The 18,489-nt window shown below is 39.7% G+C and overlaps 1 protein-coding gene across 4 annotated transcripts in view; it reads left to right on the plus strand.

The window, feature by feature from the left end:
• The window catches only part of LOC107684713 (pro-neuregulin-2, membrane-bound isoform-like), a 98,942-nt gene that overhangs the window by 30,922 nt on the left and 49,531 nt on the right, over nucleotides 1–18,489 (plus strand). For all 4 annotated transcript variants that reach the window (XM_016481052.1, XM_016481054.1, XM_016481055.1 and 1 more), the window contains exons 2-3: nucleotides 9,639–9,807; nucleotides 11,285–11,403. In XM_016481052.1, the coding sequence (XP_016336538.1) occupies nucleotides 9,639–9,807; nucleotides 11,285–11,403 (288 nt within the window). The remainder of the gene's footprint in view (nucleotides 1–9,638; nucleotides 9,808–11,284; nucleotides 11,404–18,489) is intronic.

The raw sequence follows: 18,489 nt of genomic DNA on the forward strand, positions 1-18,489 counted from the left end.
TAAATTCCCACACTGCCGCAGCAGTGCCCGCTCCCGCAGGAGCCTTTGACTTTATCTTACATTGCCGAGCAGTTCCCGTTCCCGTGGGAGCATTTGTCTGTATTTTACACAGCAGTGCTCGCTTCCGCAGGAGCCTTTCTTTATTTCCCCACTGCCACAGCAGTTCCCGCTCCCACAGGAGCCTTTCCCATATTTCCCCCACAGGAGCCTTTTCTGTATTTCCCCACAGCTGCAGCAGTTCCCGCTCCCGCAGGAGCCTTACCTAATTCCCACACTGCCGCCGCAGCAGTGCCTGCTCCCGCAGGAGCTTTTCCATATTTTCCCACTGCCGCAGCAGTCTCCGGTCCCGTAGGAGCTTTTCCATATTTCCCCACTGTCGCAGCAGTTCCTGCTCCCGCAGAAGCTCTAACATATTTTACCCACTGCCGCAGCAGTGCCCGCTTCCACAGGAGCCTTACCTAAATTCCCACACTGCCGCAGCAGTGCCCTCTCCCGCAGGAGCCTTTTCTGTATTTCCCTACTGCCGCAGCAGTTCCCGCTCCCGCAGGAGCCTTACCTAAATTCCCACACTGCCGCAGCAGTGCCCTCTCCCGCAGGAGCCTTTTCTGTATTTCCCTACTGCCGCAGCAGTTCCCGCTCCCGCAGGAGCCTTACCTAAATTCCCACACTGCCGCAGCAGTGCCCTCTCCCGCAGGAGCCTTTTCTGTATTTCCCTACTGCCGCAGCAGTTCCCGCTCCCGCAGGAGCCTTACCTAAATTCCCACACTGCCGCAGCAGTGCCCTCTCCCGCAGGAGCCTTTTCTGTATTTCCCTACTGCCGCAGCAGTTCCCGCTCCCGCATGAGCCTTACCTAAATTCCCACACAGCAGTGCCCGCTCCCGCAGGAGCCTTTTCTGTATTTCCCTACTGCCGCAGCAGTTCCCACTCCCGCATGAGCCTTACCTAAATTCCCACACAGCAGTGCCCGCTCCCGCAGGAGCTCTTCCGTATTTCCCCACTGGCCACTTTCTCTTTTCAGATGCTGCGGCCGCTTCCGCAGAAGCCACTTTCTCTTTTCAGATGGCGCAGCAGCGGCCACTTCTGCAGAAGCCACTTTCTCTTTTCAGATGCCGCAGCAGCGCTCACTTCCGCAGAAGCCATTTTTCTTTTCAGATGCCGTAGCAGTTTCCACTTCCACAGGAGTTTTCTTTTTTCAGATGCCGCAGCAGCGCCCGCTTCCGCAGAAGCCTCTAGTTCTCTCTTGTAAGCCTCAGCAGTGCCGCTACTACAAGCGATGTCCAGCACCCCACCAATTTTAAGTTTTGCAAATTTTGGGGGGTTATCAATGCTCCCCTCTGGCTGCTGTCCCGTACTAATTGCATCTTTGGGGGAGCGCTTCGGGTCCGGGCTTAGACCCGAGCTCGGACCCCTCTCCCCGGACAGGGGGAGTACCCCGGGCTCGAGAGTAATGACCGAGCTCGGAGCCCTCTCCCCGGACAGCACGCCAAATACGCATAACCTTTACTCTGTTCATTATATGTAAGTGTGAACTCGTGAAGTGATGTTTTATTAACAAGTTTCGGGAGGAGCACGCGCAGATAATTAACACGGCCAGTTCATCATCAGTAATTACACCATCTATCCAATCAGCACAAGAGAGAACCTCTATAAATAATCAAAGCAGCCTTACCTCCATTATCTCTAGTCTTTCAGCATCCCTCCACCACCCCGACTCCTCACCTTCAGCCCGTTCCTACCCCAGCACGGGGAGGAACACTCGGGGGGGAGCGCTCTGGGTCCGGGCTTAGACCCGAGCTCGGACCCCTCTCCCCGGATGGGAGGAGTACCCCTGGCTCGAGAGTAATGACCGAGCTCGGAGCCCTCTCCCCGGACAGCACGCCAAATACGCATTTTAAACTAAACTATCATTATATGTAAGTGTGAACTCGTGAAAGAGCCAGAAGACGCGAACTCGCGCGCGCAGTGAGATCCGAAGCGCGTGAACCCGCATCTCAGAACGTGCGCAAATATTAAGCTCTCTTTGAAGTATTGTGCTTGAATGGACAAATTCACACAAAAATTATGTCAAAATGCCAGTCTTGGTGAGTATCCTAGCAGACATAGTCGGCTGAACATACAGTATCAGTGCACTGGATCAGTGCGTTCTCTTAAAGTGACAGCACTTTCTTAAAGTTAACTAAACAGCAACAACACGGAAATCACTCACTGCTCTTGAATTAATAACTTTTGTAACTTTAATAAGGAATAATTTTTTATTTATACAGTCAAATATGCAATGTAGTTTTACATTTGATTACTTCATTCAATTTCTGTACCTAAAAACTGTTAGACCAACCTAAAAAACCTGAAAAGCACTGTTTATTTTATTTGTATCTTTGCTCTATTGCATTTATTTGTGCTGTTGCTTGTAGTTAGATTATTTGTTCTTATTTTCATTTGACAATATAGTTTTTTCCCTAAACATAGCACATACCGTACCGAAACCGTGACTCTAAAACCGTGATACAAACCGAACCGTGAGTAAATTGAACCGTTGCACCCCTACTAGATACGTTTGAAAGTTCTGTTATAATGCTACTCTGTGCGGTCGTCACCTGTCTAATAAAATGCATAACATATTATAGCGTCTTTGGTGTTTCCATATTTTCTACAAAACGGAAATCGAGGGGTTATGACGTCATTGGCAGGCGACACAATGACACTATGGACACGGTCCGAACATGATGGTTACTGTAGTTCTAGACTAAATGTGAACAAGCATTTACTCATCTCACTTGCACAATAACAGATTCTCTATTTCTCAAAATTAATAAAAACAGTGAAATACAAACTCAGAATATGACGCAAACCTGCAATAATTAAATGTTAAATAACGCAAATATCCTTTAAGTAGTTAATCCCATTTTATTAACCAATGTCTTTGCTGTTGACCTTCGATGATCCAATTCAACAATACAAATAAGCAAAAATGACTTTAGTTAAACATCCCATTTGTTGAATTCACATCACATTTGTTTGAGTGCTGAAGTAAGAGTGTTGAACTGTCATCCAGAGTGTCAGCACAGCAGAAAGGTTTATTTGAGTTGTGCCCCCGTTACTCATTTCACTGTTGGTGTGAAAGCACTTTTACATTTGCCAAAAATAGAATTGTGTTATATTAAAAACAAACAAGCAAGTCTAGCTCAGATGAGAAAAGTAACGCAAAAGTAATGTAACACATTACTTTCCATAAAAAGTAACGAAGTAATGCAATTAGTTAATTTTAGGGAGTAATGCATATTGTAATTTATTACTTTTAAAAGTAACTTTCCTCAGTACTGTTCCTTATACCCCACACTCTATTTGTTTAGTACGATAATGCTCTAAACTATTTGTTTAGTGTTATAAATATCATGCTATTACTGCCCACAGAAAGCAGACGGGAAATAAAATTTTATTACAATGTACTTTGTTGATTTTGGCAGCAGTATATTAAATGATGATCAAATTATGGAGAACACACACAATTGTGCTGTCTGCATTTCAAAGCACATTTTCATTTATGTGGATCACATTTGTGCAGGGATGCAGTAATGTACCGGTAAAATATGCCAGATTGCGGTGGTGTGCTGCATCCTCCACAGCAGAAAAGACCTTGTACCATGCAGTATATGTGGACTAATGAATATTTGCATAAATTATTTGCGTAATTCCTTGGTTGAACCAGCTACTTAAACAACAGACAGTCCTTGCAGTTCCTTCTTAATGAATTCTCCCAGAATATTTATTCAGTATGTTAGGGATTAATTTTGCATTGTCATATGAAAAGAAAAATAAGCAGCCAAATTCCATTGCACAAGCATATTTTCTCGGTTGTGAAATATTTCTTGATGAACCAGGTTTAATGTGGCTGTTTCATACCAAGCACGCACTTGCTCAATTGCAGTTGAGGTTGCAACTCTACTTCAAATGCTGTTTTATGTTATGTAAATCTGTTTTGATATTATTTCATGCACTCACTTTGCCAAAAAACTTAGAAATAGAAAAACACTTGATTGTATTACTTAAACTTAAGTATAATCAGTATGAATGAAAGTGAATTGTTATTTTCCAAAACTGAAATCAACTGCAATAAAGAAAAGTCTTATTAAATTTAGTATTATTGTTAATAACAACAATAATAATAATAATAAAAAAAATAATAATACTTTTTTTTTTTAAGTTATTTTACTACAGATTTAAAAAAGAATCACTATCAATTGACATAGTGTAACACTAGTTATATTTATATTGTGTTCAGCGGTGGACTTACCCATTAGGCAAAGGTAGGCAAAAGCCAAGGCCAAGGGCCCCCTAAAATGCTTTTCATCTACGAGATGCGCATTAAGCGCGGACACGCGAACTGTAATTTTCGGTGTTTATCACCACGACAACCGTCTGCGTGTCCGAGTTGAACACACTTCTTGTGTATCCTGCTTATAGCAAATGAAAATATCATGCATCTGAAGCGGTAATTAAATATTGAGCAACAGTGCGTATTATATGTTTATTGTTTTAAATGCTGCTTACTTATTCATAAGAACCCAAGTAGAGGACGCATACGCAGTTTGTTTGGTTCATAATCCTTAGGTGTGTAAATGTATAATTTCCTTTTCATTATTTTTTTCATTTAAATTTGTAGTTAAAATAACTAAAATAAATGTATTTTAAAGTTTAGAATTAGACAGCCTTTGGCACACAGGCTTACGCTGGTAACTCATCACAGTCATCAGTGGACTTTCCTCCTCAATATAGGCTATATTTTTCTATATTTATATTTTATTTTTCTTAAGGGAACCAACTGTCTTCAGAAAACTTTCCATGGCATTTTCATTTTATCTGAAAAAGTAGTGTTTATGAGCGCAGCGCTGCTTTGTTTACAGTCGTTACCGGGGAAACCGTTGTATTTCTGATGTTCCAAAAGCACTTCCTGCTGGCAGAGAATCAATGTGCATTTTCAATAATCACGTCTGCAGTTTGTGTTCAGACCAATGCGAAAATCCACCCACATAACCTCGTTTTAAATTAATATCATTATTTATACTTCCGACTCATCTCTTTTCTTAAAAAATTGTTTAAAGGCTCAATTGTAAGGTTTAACATTTTATAATTTATTTTGTTTTTGTGAAAACTGTAAACCAATTGCTATTTCGTGGTCTATAACATGAAAGAAAGCCATTATAACATGTGTACATGAAAAGTGTAGAAACATTGGGGCACCATTATGCAGCAGCAAGCATCACAACAAAAAAGGAACCTCAAGGCTAAATTTGTAAATGTTTCAAAATAAAAATAAAAATAATGCTTAAAACGGTCAAAAAGCCAGTGAATTGTGTATGAATTGAATTCAAAACACAGTGAATTATGTGCCGTCACTCTCAACAGGAACACAGCAACCAGAGACACAAAATGAGATCTATTCTTCAAGAACACACACATGCCACACTCCCGTGTGTAAAACATAAACCTTCAGCACAATGCTGCACCTTACTCTGACAGCTATTGCGTGAGGAATTTTCTTGGAATACTGAAACTATGTATCCAAACAAGATATGTGTCATAACACGAAAGTGAAAATAAACGCTTGGTTCCTTGGAAACAGCGGGAAGGCAAATGAACTGCGATTTGTGCCATGGCTTGATAAAGATTGTGCGGTTTATACATTTTTCCATAATCCTTCCCTTTCTACTAACCACAGACTGATTTTGCCAGCTTAAACTGAGCTTTGGCACTGTCCCTCAGGTTATGCATTTCCAAAACATTTCTGAATTACAGGCAGGGCCACAGAGACAGTGTCATGCGTCTCGTAAAAGTGTGACAGTTGTGTTAAAGCTCTGATGAAATACTCTACCTGCGGGGTGGTATGGAGAAACAATCTACATGCTCAGGAAGCGCAAACAAACGTTCCTGCCACAGTCGCAGAAGTTTAATTGCTGTTAAATGAGCTATAAACTCTAAGAATAATGGTTTTCTATCTCTGCTGGTTATTATTCAGTCTGTGTTGTGCTTATTCTTCCTGAAATTGAGACATGATAATGCTTGATATATTACGCACATGTGGTATTAGTTATGACTTGCCATTTAAGTGTGATCTGACAGTTTTCAGCAACTAGTTTAATAAACCACATACTTCTGTTTGATCTTCTTTATGAGTTTGAATAGTCTAGAATGACTCTGTCATGGAGTATGACTGTATAAAGCTCAGAATATTACTCTGGAGTCGGGAAAACATGAAGCGTACAAATCAGACACCCCACCCTTCTTATCTGAACACGGGCAAGTATCACCCTGCATGTACAAAAGCAACTCGGAACAAGATGCCTCATGTCAGTCATTCTCCACAGAACCCTCACATACATGCCATGTGCTTAACCGTGACCTTCTCGACCCCCGATTCAGCCCCAATGCACCCTACTTAGCCATTATGCGCAATATATGCATCTGTCACTAACACTTTCTTCAATAAAGTCGCAATAACGGATATGCAGCCTGTAATGCGAAACACACACTTGCACGGCTTGAATTCATCATAAGCTGTGTTGCACAAAAGTCACTCCAAAAGTCATGCTGAGTAATAATGATGCAGGTGCCCTGAGTTTAGGGTGAGAAAAAGCTACAATTTAACATTGTGGACAAAATAAAAAGGCCTTTGCTTACTCATCCAGCTCCTAGACAGATGATAAAATCAGTTTGGTTCTCATAAAGGCTCAGAGAAACTTTTCGGTTTGTTTGTCATGTGACTTTCTGTTGGGTATCATGAAATCAAATTCTAACTACTTTTTTTTTCTCAGTCAGTGTTGATGTTGGTTTATTTATTAAACATTTTTAACTTTTCTGTTTAATTAAAAGAAAACTGTGCTTATTGAATTCAGAAGGTTTTCAGGCGATAAATCAGTATGGTTTCATTCAGCACAAATATACAGGGAGATTACAGTGTCTTTAAATATTTGTATAAAGAATCACGTTTCTGGCGCACTGTATCCCATCAGTCTAATGGCCTCCGAGGGGTAAAGACAGCAGTGAGCATTAAATGGTGCGAAGCAGAACTACGTCGGACACTTGGCGGTTTTTCGGAGAGAATGCGCATCACTGGAGGCTGTCATGGGAAACCTGAGATGTTATTCGACTGACAGTACAATCCAAACATTGTGCCAGAGACTGTCATGTTACTTTGAGCTACGCAACATCAGAACAGACTGCATCATTCAGCCATGAAAGCAGACATTCGGATAAAACAGCTGCTTTTACTGGGACAGGGAAGTGGAACAGTAGTTCCAAAATTAGGATGAGTGCTGATTATTTTAGCAACCTCAAGATTCTAATTGATGTTAATGCTTGTGTTCTCATCTGTTTATTTTTTGATGCTTTCCATCCTTTGCAATAATAGCTGATAACTTTTATTTGGGTATTGATCATGTGCGTTGTCAAGAAATGAAGAGGCAGCCATTGTAAAAGTGTTATTGCCAACATGGATTCGCTTTGGGAAGGCCCAAAGAGCTACCGACTCCTGCCCCAGCCTTGGGGCGGCATGCGGCCTTCTCTCATCCTGGACAGTAGGGTACGGCCAAACAGTATCGCCCAGTTCTGCCCTTCGGTTGTGGAACCGTAACTCTTTGAAGCCTTGTTATTGCTGTCTGAGTCTGCATTAATCCCATAATGCATTTCCTGAGTGACTATGCATGGCAGCGTCTGGGCATGTGGTGGCCCACATGTAGCAACTTCACCTCCTTTCAGCGCTGTTGTCCTCCATTTTGTTGTGTTTTGACTGTTGTCGAGATTGAGTGTCTCTTTAGGATTTATGAAGGAGCTGTCATTAGTTACTGTTCTTACATAATTTCAAAATGTGTCAAAGACAAGCCTCTCTGGTTTCTTCTCAAACATTGGTGTTTTGACGACATGCTTTTTCAAAAAAACATTCTTTAAGGTCATTGTCTCAGATTGGATGGGTTTTGTTCTTTATTGTCAGTTCAGCTAATTCATAAATTATATGAGATGAAGTCACCAAATCATGAATGATAGCAATCATAATTTCTAGGGTTTCCTTCTTATAAGCAAGAAAAGAACTGAATAATGAGACAAATACTGTTGATTTGAAACAAAGTAGTTAGCTTAAGCTAGTAAAGGGATCAGTATCTTTTTAAATTTATAACTAATTGTTTTTTTTTATTAGAGCAGTATTTTTGGCACAAAACAATACTTGAACAATCTAATAAACAGCTATAAACTAGAATATGCACTAATTTATATAAATGAGTTGAAAACATAGTAATGGACATCGATATTCTGCTTTTTGTGTAAATCATTTTTTAAAACACAAACTGAACAAACCAATTCAGAATAATGAATCGGACATTCTATTACGGTACATAGAGAGAAAGAAGTTTAGCATAAACTGATTCGGTCAAATGAATCCAACACACCAACACTTCATATCAGAGGGATAACCATCTAGCACAAGGTTCCCTTGAATGAATCATACATTTGACTGAGAGGACCATTTGGTATGAACTGATTCACTAAAACGAACTGAACACTCCAATGCTTCCTATAAAGAGAGAGCCGATTCATTTGAATCAGATAATCAGATTTGAATCAGACATATCAACACTTTGACAGAGAGAACCACTTAGAATGAACCAGTTCACTAAAATTAATCAGACATTCATAAACTTTATGTCAGTGAGAGAGACGTTTAGCACAAACTGATTTACTTGAATGAATCAGACATATAAACATATTTTTTTTCTTAAATCCCTATTTTAAAAATCCCCTTTCTCAAATCAGGCTGTTCTGAGATTCCTGTCAGAATGACATAGTTCTGCACAGGCCCCTCCCACGATAGATGATTGACACTAGCGTCTTACCTTAGACCCGCCCTGAGTGAGCTGTCATCAGTCCGCCATTGTGTCGACTCCGGTGCAGGGGAAGACAAGAACGTCTCCGACGTCTTGAAAACAATGTAAGTTAAAGGCATAGTTCACCTCAAAATGAAAATTCTGAAAAGAACATATTTTAAAGAATTCTTATAATCAAACAGTTGATGGTAGCCACTGACTTCTTTAATATTGTTTTCCATACCATGGAAGTTAATGGTTACCGTCAGCTGTTTAGTTACCAACATTCCTCAAAATATCTTCTTTTGTATTCAGCAGAAGAAAGAAGCTCATACAGGTTTGAAACAAGTGGAGGGTGAGTAAATGATGACAGAATTTTCATTTTTGGGTGAACTATCGCTTTAAGTTAGTAGTGTCGCTAGTGTAGTTAGTTACTCCCGACGCTGCCTGTGAATCCTGTTGTTATTTTAGCATGTTCACATGTGTTGTCAAGTCCATGAAAGTGAAGAGCACCACAAAATGCAGGTCTTTTAGTGTTGTAAATGTACTGCATTGATCCCTGAGAGCAGAGAGAGCTCAGCACTGGACTGAAGGGAAGAGAGAACTGCTTCACACTGCCAGTGTTTCTGGTGACATCATCTGGCCAGCTAAGAGACTTTTCTGGATTTTTCTCTCTCTGCGTCCCTCCCTTCTTTTCTCCATCACTGCATCAACCCTACTACATGTTGGTGTTAAAAATAAGTATTGTAACACAATATTCGTTCTTTCTTTCTTTCTGTTGTTCAGCTGCTCCTCCCTCACTGAAGCGCATGAAAAACCCTGTGTTGGTGGACGAAGGAAGCAGGCTGATTGTGAGGTGTGAGGCCTCTGGCAACCCCACCCCGCAGTACAAGTGGTACAAAGATGGCGCTGAACTGAAGAAGAGCAAAGAGATCAAAATTTCCAGGAACGGCAAGTGAGTCAGCATGTCCACTAGCACACACCAGTAGAACCCAACCTCCAGGTCTCGACGTTTATTAAACATTCGAAGAGTGGATTGTGACCTTCACATAAGTCAAGAGCTTCATACTTTGGGCAGTGTGCTAAAGACGGACTGTGCCCTTGTAATTAAAGTGAAGTGTTTCAGCATGCATGTCTATTATATTGTTAATGACACAATTAAAGAAATAGGTCACCAAAAATGAAAACTCTGCTGAAAACAGTATTAGTTTAAAATTATCTCAGACGGTTTAAGTTGGTCTCCCTCATCTAATGGGAAAGCTGGTTTACCAACCTGTGAGTCCAAAAATTCTCTAAAAATTATTATTAATATTTCATTACTTAAAGTGCCCCTATTATGGATTTTTTTAAATTACCTTTCATGCAGTGTGTAACAGCTCTAAGTGAATGAAAACATCCTGCAAAGTTTTAAATCTGATGTTTCCACGGTAACGCTGTACACAAAGCAGCACTGCAAAGGCTGCTTTATCAGGCATTACAGGCATGATGAAACGAAAATGAGACCAATCGGACCAATCAGCGCAGATTAGCGCCACGCAAAGGAGGGGTTTGGAAAAATGTATCGTTGAGCAAATCGTTTGGGAGTCATTGAGCAAGTAAGGTAAAAAATAAATGCATATTATAAGACAATGAAAGTGTTTTTTGAACTTGCATGCATGTCAACCTGTTTTGGGGACTCCCACAACCAAAATGTGAACCTTTCATTACCCATAATAGGGGCATTTTAAGTTTATGTTGTTACAATATGCTATAATGGCACAAAATATGTATATATACCGTTTTCCCCCCCAAGTCTTCATGCCACTCTTTCAAAGACAGTTATAAGTAACACATGCATTAAAGCTTGAATCAATCCTGCATTTGGGAACCCAAAGATTTGTTGTAAATAGTGACTTCAATTTTGGTCTGTTCCTCACACAAAGCTTTCATATGACTTCAGAAGACATGAAATATATCACACAATTAATATGTATAATTTTATGATATTTTATGGTACATTTATGTCTTTTTTTTTGACAGACATGGTCACTATGAGCTGTCATATAGAAAGATTTGTGTGAAGGTTCTTTCTACTTTTTGAGTTCCATAAAAATGTGTTTGGAACAATATTAATGTGGGTAAATTGCTTTGAAAATGATCTTCTGCAGAAAAGACAATATAAAGAAATGATCTAAGGGTAAATGATCTTCATTGGTCATGTTCTTCACCAAAAATAACCATTTGTGGAAGGCTACAGCAATGTAAAGCTCACTTATTACAAACCAGAACTCTGGGATTCTCAGAGTGTCATATGTCTGTTCTGTCTCTGTTTATAGACTTGAACTGATCTTTAATTCATACAGAGGTTTTCTCTGGAGAGTTTCTCCCTCTTCCATTTTTAATAGCGGTATCCTTGACTCTTTCTCCTATTGCTGTCTGTCTTCTTCTTGAAGGAAAACTTCCAAAGTTCATATCAGCAGTGCAAAGCTGGAGGATTCTGGGAATTACACATGTGTGGCAGAGAATATTCTGGGGAAGGAGAATGGCACCAGTACAGTGCACGTACAAAGCAGTAAGTGAAAAAAACTTTTCTTTAAAGTAAAAGATCAGCGTGGTGTACAACAGGAAGGAAGACAAGAGTCTGTCTGTGCTGATGGGCTGTCATCATTTTGGCGAATGCCAAATATATACATTCTTTTTTGCTGACAATGTATTGTGGTGAGAGATGAAGACGTGCACAAGATCACAACATGGGCAGAATACTGAAAAACAAGTATGTGTGTTTATGTCAGGGTTTTGCACATATCTGTAAGTGCATAGTTGGCTGCTCTTCTAAATTGAGATTACTCCAGGTATCTCACCCCTGATAGAAAATCTAGTTCAAGCTGGTAGCTGGGTTTTGGAACATGGTAGCTAGTCTCTAGCTGGTATAATATGGTTATTAGCTGGTCTATAGCTGGTTGACCTCCCACCATGCTCTCAAAACCAGCACGACCACCTTAAACTGGTGTAAACAGCTGATATCTGATTTGTAGCTTATCCAAGATGGTCTACTAGCTTAATAAGACTAGCTCAAGTTTCAAGTTTATTTGTTTATTAGCTAAAAACCAACTACTATTCTAAGGTGGTCAATTACATGTTCCAAAACTCAGTTAAGATGGATTTTTCCAGAAGGAATGACTTATACTTTACATCGCTATTTTTTACATTGTGCATTTTGTAGTTGCGTGTGGAGGTTTGCAGCAGCATGAGGGTTGTGAGAGGTGCGTGCATATGTGTGTTTGTGTATGTTTCACTCTGATTGTTTGACGGCATGTGAGGTGCCCCAGAACAAGTCTCACAGTGTCACGGCAGACAGCTTGCACATACACACAGGTATGAGGAATGTGGAGGCAAGACCAAGCCCATCGGGGGTGGTGTGGCCCCAGGCTCAGGGAGGGACCTTCCCCCAATTCAGTCCTCATAGTGAAGAAAAAAAGAGCATGCAACATAGATCAACAACCTGAATGAGGCCACCACCAACGAAGTGCTCAAGTGCCCAGGGGAGAAACATAAATCAGCTTAGGAAATACCTTCCAACTAATTGTGCGATATGCTGTTCTCCCAGGCTCCTACATTCTGACGGTGCAGAAAAGGGCGATTCTAGGATTTCTGTCTCAGGGGGGATCAGGCCCCACCTGAGCAGGAGCTGATGTGACTCAGAGGAATATTCTTTGCTTAAGTCTAAGAGGTCACAAGTTCAGCTCTTGCTGTGGAACCCTTTTTCTGTCTCAGAGTAAACAATAAAAAAGAAAATTGTGAGTTAAATTTAAAAGTAAGATATAACAATAAAAGTTGCAATTACGAGAAACCAAATCTTAACTGAAATAAAAACCTGATATTGAGATATAACGCTGAATCGCGAGACATAAAACCACGTTGTGAGAAATAAAATCACAATTACGAGAAGCAATGTTGCAATTGTGAAATATGAAGTCACAATTACAAGAGATACAGTTGTGAGATTTGTTATAGAAAACACTTCGCATCGTGGCCGCATCACCACCTCGGGTGTGCATTATTTTCTAATAATTCAATGGACCAGAGTCAATTATTCCATTTATACTACAGTTACCACACCTTTCGACATTGTTCAGATGATGTATTTCAAGACATTCATCAGGATTTTGTCCTTTAAACACTCTTGTGTGTAGGATTAATTTCTTACACATCTCATCCCATGCCTCCATTGCAAATTCCAAAACATAATTTTAGACCTGTAACAGAGGCTTGAGCCATTGATAGCAGACCAATGCAGTTATTAATGCAGTTATGAGAGAACTCAACAGAGTTCGGCACCAGCGTCTCTACTAATAGCGAAACTGTAAGTTCATCTGCTTCATGAACAGTGCTGTTATTACCTCGCTAGTGAGAAATGACAAGTAGCTTTTAAATTGCTAAACTATTTTACTGATAAAATCATCAGAGCAGTGCTGACAACACGTTTCTGTGTGCGTGTATGTTACCGTGTGTGTCCGTACTGTATGTGTGCGTTTGCAACGGAGAAAGAGCAGGTGAAAGAGAGTATGCTTTCCATACATAATTTTGTGGCAAAAACATGGAAAGAATTTGCGGTTTTTATCTTGTTGTTTACTATATTTATTTGCTTAGTCAGAGTCATTGTGGGTTTTGGTTCTTTTGCTGTTGTAGGCTGTAAGGACGTTTGAAATAACTGCAGTCATTGGGAAAGTGATAGAGACGTAATGCAGTCAAGACCTGCCTGGAACTACATTAGCCGAGTGTTTATCCGAAAATAATTGCAGACCTTAGAACGTTCATCAGCCAATCCGATTCAAGCATTCAACAGCCCCGTAGTATAATGTAAGTTAATGCATTAACATAATGTTATAGCATTTATTAAACTTTGCTAATGCTAGTTAATAAAAATACAACTGTTCATTGTTAGTTCATGTTAGCAGTTCCATTTAATAATATTAACATACAACTTTTGATGTATTTGTAAATATCAAAATTATCATTAAGATTAATAAATGCTTTAGAAGTATTTTTCATTAGTTCATGTTAAATAATGTTCTAATAATTATGTAAATAATTATCTAATGTTAACCAATTTATTTTAAAGTGTTACGCTGTTATGAAATATAAAGTCACGTTGTGAGATATAAAGTTGCAGTTATGAGAAACAATGTCTCAACTGTGAGATAAAATGTCAGAAGTTGTGATATAACATTGAACTGCAAGACATACACTGGAGATCAAAATTAGAGAACAACAATTTCCTAAATTTCAAGGTCACTGCTTAGTCCTATGTGAAGTTATCCTAACAGGGGTAGAAGGGCAGTTTTAAGCATATTTGAGAAATGATTTAAAAAAAAAAAAATTTAAATGAGATATTTGAAAAAGAACTCTGATCAAAATTAGAGAACACTTACAGATACCTCCAAGTTATTGGTTTTAATCGAGCACCTGGTGCTAACTTCCTTTACAAAACCAGTCTTAAGTCGCTGGGGTATATTTGTAGCAATAGCCAAAATTACATTGTATTGGTCAAAATTATTGATTTTTATTTTATGCCAAAAATCATTAGGATATTAAGTAAAGATCATGTTCCATGAAGATAGTTTGTACATTTCCTACTGTAAATATATTAAAACTTAATTTTTGATTAGTAATATGCATTGCTAAGAACTTTATTTGGACAACTTTAAAGGCAATTTTGTTTTTTTGCACCCTCAGATTCCCAATTTTCAAATAGTTGTATCTCGGCCAATCCTAATGTCCTATCCTAACAAACCATACATCAATGGAAAGCTTATTTATTCAGCTTTCATGTGACGCATAAATCTCAATTTCAAAAAATTGACCCTTATGACTGGTTTTGTGGTCCAGGGTCACATATGACAAACCCTATTTAACTGGCAACATTCCTCCAATTTTCACTAAGATTGTAAAGATGGCGAGCCGCTCTAAGGTGACTGAAACCCTTGACAGGAGGTGGTCCAGACGAAGGCCAAAGAGATGACCCTTTCAGCCATTGCAAGAGAAGTTGGTCATTCCAAATCTGTGATTTCTCGAATATTGCAGCTTTACAATGACACTAATTCATTCAAGTTCCTCAAAAAGGCTGGTCGTCCACGTAAGACAAATGCACGAGAAGACAGGATGATGCAGAGACTCTCGATGGAGAATCGGCTCAACACTGTGGCTGAAAATGCTCACAGTTCAGCACTGAACAGGGTATGGATCTTTCTCGTCACGTTTAAGAGAAGTCGGACTGAAAATGCACTCTGCAGTGACCAAGCCTCTCATCAGCAGAAAGAATATAAAGGCTACTCTAACCTTTGCTGAGGAGCATATTGTGTGGAGAGAGGAGAACTGGTCCAAAGTTCACTTTAGTGATGAGAGCAAGTTTAATTTATTTGTGTCTGATGGGAAACATTGTGTTCGGCGTCAAACTGGGGAAAGACTGAAGCCCGAGTGCGTAAAGAAGTCAGTGAAAGGTGCAGGAGGAAGTGTCAGGGTTTGGGGGGATGTCTTCTGCAGCAGGAGTTGGGCCTCTTATACAGCTACATGGCAGGTGAATGCAAATATTTATCAGAACCTCCTTCAGCAACAAGCATCTCCCAATCATCGTGCAATTTTCATGCAAGACAATGTCCCTGTCTCTCTGCAAAACAGGAAAAGCAGTTCCTTGAAGCTAAGATCATTGAAATAATAAAATGGCCAGCCCAGAGATCTAAACCAAACTGAAAATCTCTGTAAAATCCTTGGCAACAAAGTTATGGCTAAGAAACCCACTACAGTTACTGAACTATGGAAGAGAGTGGAAGAAGAGTGGACCAAAATCACACCAGCACAGTCTGAGAAACTAGTGATATCCTGCAGCCGCAGGTGTGCTGGAGTCATTCAAAGCAAAGGCCTCTACAATTCCTACTAATTTTTTACAGCTGTAACCCTCCAAACTTTTAGTTGTAATCTTCTTTCGTGCTACAGTGGTTACTGTTCTCTAATTCTGATCACTGTGTTTTCCACAAAAGAAAGGTTTTTGTCGAAATGCCTTGGTTATTTTGTCAAACATGTTAGTAGAACAGTGATATACCTACAGCTAATATTCCTTCAAATTTTGAGCGATGAAGATGAACAATATTTCAGAAAAAAATAAATATTTATAGACTGTGCTCTAATTTTGATCTCCGCTGTAAATCTACTTTGTGAAATATAACGTCACAATTTTGAGAAATTAATTTACAAAATATAATGTTAATATATAATGTTAAGATAATGTTGCAATTATGAGATACTGTATATAGCTGGATTGTAAAACATAAAGCCACTTTGTGAGAAATAAAGTCGCAATTACCAGAAACAAAGTCACAGTCGACTGATGTTGTGACTTTTTAAGTATCTGACTTAATATCTCATAGTCACAATAAGGAAATTCACAACTTTGTTTGTGGAGACAGACTTCCGTATTTTTATCAGGTTTTTTTGGCTATTTCATTGGAATGTTTGGAAAAGATTAAACAAAGAGCAAACCAAATTGGTTCTAGCAATTTCTATGGTGCAAATTATGGGAAGTGCTTGTACCATCTGCATGATGCTCAAGTTGAGAAGGACATAGGCTTTTCATTTATTCCAGTCGCTGATGAGACTGATTTCTTCCTGAGGTCATCAGCTGAACGACTACTGTTGAGAAAGTCTACGTCGTTTTGGGGGCCTGCGGCAGCTGTATGCAGCAGTGCTATCTGTGAATCTGCCTGAGAAGAAGAACGAGAGATGGAGAGGTCGATAGGGAAAAGAAGCATTGGGTTGGGGAGGTGTCGTAAGAGAACGAAAGAGAGGGAAACAGAAAGAAAGATGGAGGCAGAGCAGAAGACAGAGCGATAAAGAGGAGGAGAGCCAGATGCTTTGCAGAGGCAACTTTTTCAAACCCATTTTATAATGCAGTTGTAGATTGTTGGCTCTGTCCAGGCACTTGGCCAATCGCATGCTGCCTCTCACCCTGCTGGCCAATCAGATCGCTGGCTGATTTTTGTCACTGCTGCACTGGTGGTATGACACAGGAAATTAATCTCTCTCTTCATAAAGGCTGTTTTTCATCACACACCTCCCTTTTAAATGACTCCAGTAAACACACACATGCATATTTTGGCTCTTCCAGCAGGACGTTTAAGAAGATAAGTGAGCTGCGTAATTAGACTCATTAATTATAGCTGAACAGGGCTGAAGTTATGGCTGTTCAGGGGAGGTGAACTGAGGGTATCCAGAGACCCTGTGACCTTGGGACTACAATTAATGAAGACAAACAACAGATGATTTTAGAGCCCACCCCCTTCCTCGGGGGGCAGCTCGGCTTCGTGGTTGCCTCCGAAACACTGCTTCTTCTGTCTGCACAGCAGGCCCATGATAGCCGCCTCTCAGTTCAACACCACAGCGTTGTCCCCCTTCACTGCCTGCTGCTCCCGTGTGTTTGTGTACATGTCCGTGTTGAAGGTGACTGTGGTTTATCAAAGCATTGGGGTGTCACAGGTCACCAGTCGGGCGAAGCGGGACATGAAAAGGTCAGAAGGGTTATGTTGTGGACGAATACTTAGTTGGCAAACAATCAGCCCGTGCAGACAGCAGTATTAGTGTTACAACTGTGCTGTCACACCAAAACATGCTCATGCTCTCCACTAATATCTTATCCCATATTAAGCAATAGCATGTAGATTAATGTTCATAAGCTGAACATGCAAACCTCTTCATTTTCGTTTGAAGAATCACTAGCAATTTGACCTTCAAACAGCTTTTACAACTCATTTTATTTGCATAATCTAATATATTTTAGAAATGAAACAGGATATCAAATAAGAAAAATGAAGGGTGGGATTTATATATAAATTAAATGCCATAAATAGCTATAATTTGAATAATGATAATGATAATAATCATTATGAATTAATAATAAAAACAATATAGATAATAATTAATAATATAATTATATTATTGCTATATAACTGTAATTATATAATTATTATTATTATTAATAATTACTGGTACTGCTTTTAAAATGTGTAAAATTGCAAGGTATTACAACAACAACAATGTTATATACTTTTATTATACCTAATATAACTCATTACTAATAATAATTAGATAGTAATTTATATATAAATGATAATTAATACATAATAATTTTGGTAGCACTGTTTGTAAAATATGTAACATTGCAACAAGTGATACAACAACAACAACAATAGTTCCCCTTCAGGAACTCGAGCTGCGTCGGAAACGCTTTGGGAACGCCCCCAGCGTGACCATGCTCTGAATCACATATGAAATCAGTCCAATAGATGGGCGAGACGTCATGGGCGGGTGACGTTGCGACCAGGAAGCTATAAATGCACGTACGGTGGAACCGGCGTCAGCTTTTTGTCATTCAGCAAGTGCTCTGTGTGTGTGTCAGTCGCTATCTGTTTGTGAGTCTTATTTAGTGTTGTTTGTCCACTTATAAGCTCCATTATGCCAAGTTTCAGCAAAAAGAAGCATTTGGGCGAGAGCAGACAGCATTCAGGCTGTGTGTTCCTCCCTGGCCGCGCTATATTTTGGGTGGGGACACACAGTTTGTGTGTTGTCTGCTTGGGAGCGAAGCACGCAGAGTCAGCTCTCGAGGGAG

Source organism: Sinocyclocheilus anshuiensis, unplaced genomic scaffold (assembly GCF_001515605.1).
Source record: "Sinocyclocheilus anshuiensis isolate Anshui unplaced genomic scaffold, SAMN03320099.WGS_v1.1 scaffold509, whole genome shotgun sequence".
Lineage (NCBI taxonomy): Eukaryota > Metazoa > Chordata > Actinopteri > Cypriniformes > Cyprinidae > Sinocyclocheilus > Sinocyclocheilus anshuiensis.